A 10861-nucleotide genomic window follows, 5' to 3' on the forward strand; every position below is an offset into this window, starting at 1 on the left:
TCAGATGAGAGAGGTGGTCGTGTATCAGATGAGAGAGGTGGTCCGGCGTATCAGATGAGAGAGGTGGTCTACTGTGTCAGATGAGAGAGGTGGTCTGGGGTGTCAGATGAGAGAGGTGGTCTGGTATATCAGATGAGAGAGGTGGCCATGTGTCAGATGAGAGAGGTAGTCGTGTGTCAGATGAGAGGTGGCAGTGTGTCAGATGAGAGAGGTGGTCTACTGTGTCAGATGAGAGAGGTGGTCTACTGTGTCAGATGAGAGAGGTGGTCTGGTGTATCAGATGAGAGAGGTGGTCTGGTGTATCAGATGAGAGAGGTGGTCTACTGTGTCAGATGAGAGAGGTGGTCTGGTGTGTCAGATGAGAGAGGTGGTCTGGTGTATCAGATGAGAGAGGTGGCCCATGTGTCAGATGAGAGAGGTAGTCGTGTGTCAGATGAGAGGTGGCAGTGTGTCAGGTGAGAAAGGTGGTCTACTGTGTCAGATGAGAGAGGTAGTCTGGTGTGTCAGATGAGAGAGGTGGCCATGTGTCAGATGAGAGAGGTGGTCTACTGTGTCAGATGAGAGAGGTGGTCTACTGTGTCAGATGAGAGAGGTGGCCATGTGTCAGATGAGAGAGGTGGTCGTGTGTCAGATGAGAGAGGTGGTCTACTGTGTCAGATGAGAGAGGTGGTCTGGTGTATCAGATGAGAGGTGGCTGTGTGTCAGATGAGAGAGGTGGTCGTGTGTCAGATGAGAGGTGGTCTGGTGCCCAGCACATCTCTTGCGCTAGAGGCGGATCCCCCTGTAAGGCTCCTGCAAAGATTTCCACGGTGCTGTAATGAGTTGGAATCGACTCACCAGCAGCGGGTGTTTGGGGTTAGAACTCAATTTATTGAAGGGCAGTCTCCTGGAGGAGCTGCAGGACTGCTGGGCTGGCACTGTGCGGTGGGCCAGGGGAGTGGGCCCTCCACCGGGCCCTGGGGAACGTCCCTTACACAAACGTTTGCTGATAAGTGCATCTGGGGCTGTCGATGGCTGCCAATAAAGCCCAGGGTTGTTTTCCGCATACTGTCAGGATTTGGGGACTTAGTGAGTCATGAGCTTGTGACTCTACCCGGGCCCTGAGATTGTGAGCACTGAACTCTGGGTTCTAGCCCGGGTTCCAGATCTGCCTCTGACACTGTGCCTGGCACAAGGGACCTGCCCCAGAGACCGCGTAACCACTGGCAGAGAGGAGCTCCATGAAGAGCATGTATGCGGCAGGTGGTGGAAAGTGAAGAGTAGACGGGAAAGTCATAAAAGACAAAGAAGCAAAAATGAGCAGAGAGGGAGAGTGGAGCTCAGAAGGCTTCCTGGAGGAGGCGGCATTTGAGCTGTGTCTTGCAAGCATAGGACAAAGAACAAAACCAAACGCAAACCTAAGGGGTATTTTTAGGGTAGTGATACTACATAATCCTGGTATAGTGGACACATGACATTATGTAATTGTCACAGCTCACAGAACCACACACCATCACCCTCACATATCAGAGAATTCTCAAAAACCAAAACAATGTCTGTGTATGAAATACAATATAAACAAATTATTGCATGCAACAGAATTTTTTTTTAAAAAAAAAAACCAAACCCTCATTTAAACTCTGGACAAGCAGTTACTAATAATGTATCTATTGATGCGCCAACTGTAACAAATGTACCAAAGAAATGCAACATAGTAACAACTACACTGACACATGAGCACAGTGGTGAAGAGTGCTGACTGAATGAACCCGGCTGCAGGACTAGGCAGGGTTTCCATCTGTTTTACAGGAAGGCCTAACAACAAACAGCTAGGGAAAGTTTTCCAGAGAGCGAAGGAGCGGATATAGGAGAAGGGTCTGTAATTTCTGCAATCCTGAAACTACTTTAGGAACAAAGTCTACTTAAAACACAAGAAAACAGAATGGATGGAGAGCCTGGTACTCTGAGCAGAGAGAACAGCCTGTGCAGAGATACTGAACCCTGCTTGCCTGGCATCTGGGGCCCGGTGAGCCCTGTGGGGTGCAGACACTGGCTGCAGAGAGCACCCCTGGTACAGCCATTCTCAAAGCTTTGGCAGGTTGACCAAAGGCCAGCTGGCTTTGCACCTGTCTCTGAGAAGACCCTGGGCACATGCATGGGATTCTGTCTTAAGGCTTCTGCTACATTATGCAAGACAGATACTGCCAGGCAGCGGTGGGTCAGTGGCAGAATCCATGCCCTCCATGTGGGAGACCAGGGTTCAATTCTCAGCCAATTCTGTACCTTAAGCACGGCCACCACCCATCAGTTAGTAGAGGTGAGTGTGAAGCTAAGATGCTAAACAGGTTTCAATGGAACTTACAGGCTAAGACAAGGAAGAAAGACCTGGCAATCCGCTTCCAAAAGTTAACCAATAAAAACTCTTATAGTCCTATTTGCAATCAATCGGGGGGATGACTGGACAGCATTTCTTTCAGATGTGCCGGGGGTCACCATGAATCTCGGCACAACGTCACGACAATTAACAACAAAGAGCAATGAGATCTAACTGGAAAGTGTACGTCCCGCGTTAGTCCATGAGGAATCTCCTTCCCCCTCACACCTCCCGTGCTCTGGTCTCAAGTTCCTTTGGCACTGTGGCCTGTCTGGCTCCAAGGGTCATCTCTGACCTACAGGTGCCCCTGCCTGCCCACGCCAGCACACCTGGCCCTAAGCTGCCTGTCGGGGATGGCCCACTATGGCTCCTTGAGACAGAAGAGGGCCATGAGATGCCCCAGCACTGTGGTGACGGGGGAGGGCAACGGTCAGCTTTCCCAGTCATTGGGAAGGCAGGACCCCGTTCCCTGTGGGAGCCAATCACACTCACCGTCGGGCCCAGAAAAAGCACAGGGAGGGGATGGGAAGGCCTGGGGACAGGATTCAAGTTCAAGCAACCCTGGGTATCATAGCTAAGAGAAGCAAAGGCCGACCCCTTCCACGTGCCCAGCTGAGGGCCTTGTCTCACCCAGTCTCCACCATCACCTCCCTCCAGCCCTGCCCTCACCATCCTCACATCTTCTGAGTTCCCGCCTGGCCTCCCAGGACCCAGCCCAACCTGCAGCAGGCATCCCTGATGCCATCCGCACAGGTCAGCCTCCGGTCTGGCCGGTCAAGCACAGATTCCCTGTGGTCCCTTCAGGGGAACAACACTGTCCTTTGCTGGTGCTCGCATCCCACTCTGCATGAGCCCAAGGCGACCTCCACGCAGGAGAGTGTCCGACCTTACCGTGAAAGCGCTCAGCCGTCTTCCGCCGCAGGGCCTGCACGGTCACCTCGCTGTCCGCCCACTCCAGGACCAGCCTGCGGCCGTAAAGGTGGGTGCTGTGGCACAGGGCATTGAAGGCACGCTGCGGGAGGCACAAGAAACAGCACAGTTCAGAGTGAGGACAGCACTGCAGGTGACCCGCCGCCTGGTGGCCCTCAGCTCATAACCTCTGACCTCTAGTGAGGGTGAGGAGCCGCTGGTGCATTTATGTATTAGCAGGTCATGTGCCCAGGGGGAGGGCTGGGGGCCACTGCACCGTCAACAGAGCTGTCGGCGTGGGCCATGGTGGGCATCCTGCTGCACCCCGGAAGCCTGTCTGAGCTAGGGGAGCTCATTAACTGGACTCACTCCCACCCCGCCATGTGACATGTAGGAAAGCCAGGCCACCCGACGACAGCTGTGAAGTCCCTCATGTTCACACAGTGACATCTCCTTGTCTGGCCCTGGTGATTCTGTGGCCCCATCCCTGGGGGTGCAGACAAAGGACTATAGCATTTGGTTGCTAACTGCAAGTCTGGAGATTTGAGTTCACCCAGAGGCACCTTAGAAGAAAGGCCTGGCAAAGACTTCTGAAAACCCAGGCAGGTTCTGGAAACCTTCTGGTGCACAGCTCTGCTCTGCTCCACCATGGGAGGAGGCCACCATGGCTGTGTCCACTCCACAAAAACTGGTGACAATTCAGCTGTCCACCCCAACACTGCCACTGTCCCCCCGATACCACCACTGTGCCCTCAAGACCTCCACTGTCCACCCAAGTCCTCCACTGACCACCCCAAGACCTCCACTGTCCCCCAAGACCTCCACTGTCCACCCCAAGACCTCCACTGTCCCCCAAGACCTGCACTGTCTACCCCAAGACCTGCACTGTCCCCACCAACACCTCCACTGTCCCAAGACTTCCACTGTTCCCCCCAAGACCTTCGCTGTTCTGCCCCAAACCTCCACTATCCACCCCAAGACCTCCACTGTCCCCATGCCCTGTCATTGTTGCCGAGTTGAAATTGAGCCCACACACACCGCTCTCAGCTGGGGAGGCTGGGGGGTGGGGTGCCCAACCGAGGGAATTGGGGCTTTTAAGACAGAAGAGGGGCTGGTGGGGCATCCAGCATGGTGGGGAGCCCATCGTGGTTCCAGGACCCCTGAGGAGCCACAGTCCCAGGAACACGGATGATAAGAGGCTGCATCTGGGGTGCACTGAGCCCCAATTCAGCAGGAGGGTGTGGCAAGGCAAGAGACACAGGACCTGGGGAGGTGCCCCTGATCTACGCCTCTCGGGTCTGCCTGGTTTTTGTTCGTCTCTTACCAGTGGGAGAGAGCAAGCAAGCAAGACATTGCCCCATGTGCCATCTTGGTCAGGGCCACCCTGGTGCCCCAGAAAGTCTGGGAAGTTGTCCATTCATCAGAGCCTCCCCGACAGCGGATGGTTGCTGGTGGGGGGGTTGACAGAACCAAACACTGCCCTCCCAGTGCCGTTCTCATAACTGGTGGCCAGCTCATGTCCAGTACTGCAGAGGACTCCTGCTCTCGCTGACCCCACATCACCACACATGACCTCCTGTGTGAGTGGTGGATGCCTCCTGACGATGCCCATGGTGAGCGAGGTGGACGACATTCCGCCGTATCTGTGCGGTGCTCACGGGCTGATCTCTGGAAACCGATTGCCAGGCCCTTCTTCCTTGTCTGTCTGAGACCAGCTCTGCTGAAACCTGTGCCCAGGTTGCCACAGGGGACCCTGACGGCATCTGAAAACACTGCTGGCACAGCTTCCAGCGTCTCAGCAGCGTGCGTGCCGTCATGGCCAGAGGTTGTGCTGCTGTTGTTAGGTGCCATGGAGATGATGATGACTCACAGCGACCCTACGAACGACGCTCCAAACCCCGCCCTGTCCCCAGCCAGCCTCACCACCTCTGACAGTCCCGACCCCGCTGCCGCAGGCATGTGTCAGTCCACCTCATCCAGGGTCTTCCTCTCGCTTCTAACACAACCCCCTCTCACCTCCTGGCTCTGGACCCCTCCTGCACGGTGCTTAAGTCTGTGGACACTGGAGCGGGTTACCCTGGGTTCAAATCCCAGTTCCACCAGTAGCTGTGTGATCTCACCCCTGCACAGCGAGGGTGGCTGGGAGCGGTCACTGGACTGCTGAGGCCGAAACTCACCGCACTGCCTGGCACCTGGCCGTTATGATTCTATGGATGATTACAATTATTACTGTTGTCATTATTTACGTCCTTGACTTCATTTTCATTTCCGCATAAGAGCTTGGGGGCGACGGCAGGTAGGACACAAAAGAGCTTTTATGTTTCAAGTGAGAAGTCTCCAGTTCTCCAAAATCAGCAGCACTACCCTTGTGGGTTCGAGTCCCCATGGGTTAAGAGGAAATCGGGCTGTTGCCGAGCACCCACGGCCTTGGTGCCTGGAACGCGGTGGCCTCAAACAGTTGCGGGCGGCAGGGGGACAGCGATTTGTGGCTGGAACTGGCCTCGGATAATTCAGTGTAATTAGGCTTCATTAAAAGAATGTAATGAGAACTTGCCAGATCGGAGGCATCCGAGGAGGCGCTTGGGGGAGATAGAAGAGGAAGTCATGGACTTCGGGCCTCCAGGGGCTTCGGGGCCAGTGTGAGTGAGACGTCGAGGGCAGGACCTCAGGCATGTTCGAGGGGCAGGGTAGCTGTGGGCTTTAGTCCAGGGTCACGTGCTGGTCACCGCCCACACCTAGAAACTGAGCCTCACCTTCGCCAAGACGCCTTTCTGACCTGCACCGCCCAGCCTGTCTCTGATAGTGGGGGTGGGGCTGAGTGCCACCAAGCCGGAGCTGACCCACAGCTAACAGGTTTCAGAGGCATAAGAGGAGATGGCCTATCTTTCTCCCACGGAGCAGCTGTGGATGCGGTGGATTTGAACCGCATACCTCTGTGCTGGCAGTGCAGCTCCACGCCACTAGGCCAACAGAGCTCCTTTGCCCTGATAAGCTCAGGGCCAGCACACTTGGGGGTGACGGCTAGGAGAAAGTGGGCAGCATTCATTCCTGGTTCTGGGCTCCTTTCCAAATTCCCTAACAGGGCCTTCCTCTTGCTGTGGGATCGTGGACCTCATGAGTCCACCACAGGACCTCTACCTGCTCTGGAGAACAGCCATTACTCTCTCATTTCTGGGAAGGGAAGCTCTAGGCCCTGGCCGAGATGGCACGCAGGGCGATTCCTTGCTTGCTTTCCCTTCCGGCCTCCACATGCTCCATGTTCAGGCTCTGTCACGCTCGCCCAGGAGCCCTGTGCACACGGCCTCCATCCCAGCCCTGCCTCGTGAGCCTTGTGACCACCTGCTACGTGGCAACTCGCCGCTGAGTGTCAGCAGGAGGCACTCGGCCACCCTGAGCGCGGCCTGGCCAGGGCGTGCCTGTAAACCCACCCAGGGCTGGGACGAGGCTGGGCCCTCCGGAGGCAGAGGGCAGCTTGTGTGCTGCCTGGCTCTCTCCACACCCTGTCTGCTTAGACCAGGGTGCTGCAGAGACAGGAGTGCGTCCTCCTGAACCGATTCCACTCCTGCCGACCCTCCGTCTCTTCCTAGGACCGCGGAGCAGCTAGAGAAACACTTGGGCCTGTTGGGGTCTCTGGAGGCTTGCAGACAGACCTTTCTTCCTCTCGTTCACGCATGCGCACGTGCACCTGCCTCATTAGATATCACCGCGGCGTGCCGGGAGGACCCCCCATGAGGTGAACACTAAATGGGGAGATACAGAGCCGAGATCCCATCCCTGAGTTCACAGAACCCCCACAATCCAGCCGCCTGCCGACTCAGAGTGACACCACTGGACAGAGCGGACCTACCCGCGGGCTCCTGCAGCTGCAGTCTCTGCGAGGCCGCCAGGCGCCGTTCTCCCCAGGAGAGGCTGCTGGGTTCGAACAGCTAACCTTTCAGTTAGCAATGGAGAACTTAAGCACTGTACCTGCCACTTGGGAGCGGTGCCAGGTGGTGGGTGGCCTGGTCAGGGTTCTGCCTCCAGAGCTGGACAGAGACAGTGGCACTGCCCTTGTCACAGGGCCTAGCGGGCACTTCTCCACCACAGCGCTGCTGGACGGAAGAGTGGAGCCTGGCGCGGGGCAAGGGCCTGCAGCCTGCTCTCGCAGCCCCTGGGGTGCTTTTCCTTTATGGGTTATTGTTAACGTCGTCGGAAGTGAGAAGGGCCGCGTGGCTTGGCTGGGGGTGCGGCTTGCCTCCGTAACGCATGCTGGCGCGCCGGAAGCAGAAACGTGGGAAGCAGAGGACATGTGCTCATCACGGCGAAGCCTCGGGTCCCCGACCCCTGGTGGACCCCGCAGATGGACATGGCAGGCAGCGGGCGGTGTGCTAGCATCGCGTACACCCAGGACAGGAAGGGGACACACTGAGTGAGGAGTGTGATTGTCCTCAGTTCATGTGTGTGTCCCTCCTGCAGAGTTCAGGTCCTCACACACATGACACCCCAGGACATGGAGGACAGGAGGGAGGCAGCGTGCCTCAGAGAAGACACAGGCGTGTGCACCTCACACTCTCTCACACACAGTGAGGGTAAAATCCAACCTGCTTCTAGTAAAGGTCCCCTGGTGCAGCCATGGTGAAAATGAACTAAAGGTCAATGGTTCGAACCCACCAACGGCTCTGCAGAAGCAAAGTCCTTGCAATCTACTCCTGTAACAACAGCGGTCAGGGACACTGGATGACGCTGTTCTATGCTGTGACCTGGACAGTGTGGGTAGCACTCGGCAAGGACAGCTGCTGCCTCCCGGGGCTCAGCGACGTGAAGACCCTTGTCTGTGGCACACACCTCTGTGAACACAGGCCACACCGCCTGCTCCCCAACATGGGGTCCAGGGGCCACATCTCATGGTCTCTGGCATTCCTGGCTCTGTGGGCAGTGTCCCCCCAGCCTGGCTGCGTTCCCACCAGCTGACGTTCCCTCCTTGCTCCCAGCACTCCCTATCAGGCCTGGTGATCTAATGGTGACTGTCTCAGGTATGCGTTGTCTCAGGCACCCTGCTAGGAGGACACGGGCCAGGTCTGTCCCCAAGCAGCTCCGCAGGGCTCTTTCACTGCCACAAAAAGCTTCCGTTAACAGCGTCAAAGCTAAGCACTCCTCTGCTACCCGGAAGGCTGGCGGTTCAGACTCACCCGGCAGCTCTATGGAGGCCTGGAGAAGCGGCTGGTAAGGTGTCAGCAGAGAAACCGCCAAGGTGGGGCGCGCTGTCACACGCTGCTGTCACGAGTCAGGACTGACACAACACTCATACCAGCTGTCTCCATGGCTCCCCTTCCAGAAAACCCGTGAGGCGAAGGCCTGAGGCGCCACGGAACATTCTCCGAGGGGCCGGTGCCAGCCTCCCATGAACCCTCACCGGCACCCCACTAGGGGTGGGTCCGGGCGGCGGGTACCTCCCTTGGCGGCAACCCCACAATTAAAGCTGCAGTTGTTCCCGGCAGTGAGAAACGCTCCGCCTGCCAGCGCCGCCAGCCTCCGACTCCGGCTCCCCCCGAGTGTTTATTTAAGCCAACACATTGCTCTGCTAATTGGATAACATTCCATGTGAAAATAGACCTTTTAAAACAACAGCCGTGGCGGCAAATAAAAACAGCTGCAACTGCAAAAGTACAAAGGGGCGGTGGGTGCGGGAGGGAGAGCCGTGAAGGCGCCTGCGTGGGGGGAAGTTCATGCTGGGGCGCCGGGCTGCAGCCCTGCCCGTGGCCTCCAGGACCCCCATCCTCCAGGCACCCCTGGGTCCAGCAAGAGAGGGGGCAACAGCTTCTAAACGGGGTCCCAGCAGTTCCGGGTGGCCTTCCGGCCAACGGGCACACCACCTGGGCGGGCATCCCACTCACCTGCCCAGGGTGACTTGTCACTGCCACTGCCAATGTGGCGTCACCCTTGGGGTCTCTGTGGTCAGTGAAAGGGCACGTTACGTGCTGCTGCTGGTGGTCAGCTGCTGTTTCATGGGGCTTTGTCTGTGGCGACCCCACACACCACAAAAGAAAAAAAAATGCAACAGCGCCCAGGCCTGCAACATGCCTACCCCTGGGTGTCAATCAGCTCGCTGGATCCTCTGGGCTGTCTCGGTAAATTTTCCGAAGCAGATCACCAGGGCTTTCTTCCTAGTCTTAGTTAAGAAACTCCCCTGAAATCTGTCTGGATCACAGTCACAGGCAAACCTCCCTGAGCCGAGGGCAGCGGTGGTGTATGAGGTGTGTCGCTGGGAAACGGACCTGCTTGTCCTCGGAGGGTGTGGATTCTTCCGCTGAGGCACCACTGTCTTGTGCACGCAGTTATTGGGAGCTATCATGGGACCTGACCCGTGCTGGCCCTCCGGCAGGTTTGCAGAGGCTGTAAACTGCCTGGGAGGAGACTGCCTGTAGTTCTCTTGCAGAGGAGAAGGTGGATTTGAACCATGGGCCTTTGGGTTGGCAGCGTAGCTCCTTCCCATTAGGCCAGCTGAGTTCCAGTTGCGTGCCAAGGGAGAAGGAATGTCCACTCCACTTTTGGAGGGGCTGGGAGATTCCATGCTGGGCTTCTCTCCAAGAGCTCTTTAAGGATATCCTCTTGGCCTCCCATCCAAGCGTCTGGCTGGCAAGTCGCTGTGAGCGAAGCGTTCGGGCTGGGGCCACAGGGACGGATGTGACATTCGATCCGTGTGACCCGTGGAGGAGGAGGACAGCAGGACTTCCTGAGGACATGTGTTCTGGGTCAGGGACCTGTAGGGGGTCCCCGGCTCTACCACCGTGTGACTCTGACCATATCACTCCTCTCCTTCAAGTCTGTCTCCTCATCTGTGAAATGGCCTCTCACTACCTGATCCCCCGAGGCTCGTGAAGTTGAAAATTCAGCTTTATTTCATGTCAGTCAGGGCACTGTTCAGAAGGTGACGGGGTTTTGTTTTGAAACTTTCAAAGATAAGGTCCTTTTGGAATGTTGTCAGGGCCCACAGGGCTACGTGGTGCCTGGGGTGTGGACAGCTGTGCCCGCAGGGGCCCGACCCACACGGTTGCCATCAGGCCCTTGACTCCTTCCCTCCCTCTCTTCTGGCAGCTTCTCTGTCTCCCTCCTTTGCCAACCTTGGCCCCTGCCCCCTCCGCACTGCAGGGGAAGGTGCTGGGAGAAATGCAGGCTCATCATACCTACACGTTCAGATAACACCAGCACTTTCAGAGGGGCTGACATTCACTGCCCAGGACATCAGGGCCTGATAAAACGTCCTAGGTGGGGACAATATGCCAGCTCATCGATCCTGCCTCCCAAGAGCCCGTGACGAGGGCAGATGGCCACGTCCCTCCCCCGTGGGCCACGCCGTCTCAGCGCCGCGGCTGGGGGATGCCCCCCCAACGCTAACTCTGGTCAATCTGCGGGGACAACGAGATGCAGCTTAACAACTGCTCTGGGCTCGGGGGCAGGAGGCGCTCTGCAACCCTCCCGCCTGACTCCACTGCGGCCACTGCGAGGCCAGTGGGGCCAGCGTGCGAAGACGGGCATCACACAAAGCTGCCGTGTGATCACGGAGCCACGATACGCCCATCAGTTGCCCAGTTACTTCTGAGCTCGGCCACGATGGCCTCT

The 10861-nt window shown here is 57.2% G+C and overlaps 1 protein-coding gene across 1 annotated transcript in view; it reads right to left on the reverse strand.

Moving 5' to 3' along the window:
• Positions 1 to 10861, reverse strand: part of RBM19 (RNA binding motif protein 19) — a 103291-nt gene that overhangs the window by 14038 nt on the left and 78392 nt on the right. Inside the window, 1 exon segment of the mRNA XM_006903652.1 lies at positions 3245 to 3365. Within this exon segment, the coding sequence (XP_006903714.1) occupies positions 3245 to 3365 (121 nt within the window).

The sequence above is a fragment of the Elephantulus edwardii genome, unplaced genomic scaffold (assembly GCF_000299155.1).
Source record: "Elephantulus edwardii isolate Elephantulus edwardi_28Jun2011 unplaced genomic scaffold, EleEdw1.0 scaffold00304, whole genome shotgun sequence".
NCBI classification, from domain to species: domain Eukaryota; kingdom Metazoa; phylum Chordata; class Mammalia; order Macroscelidea; family Macroscelididae; genus Elephantulus; species Elephantulus edwardii.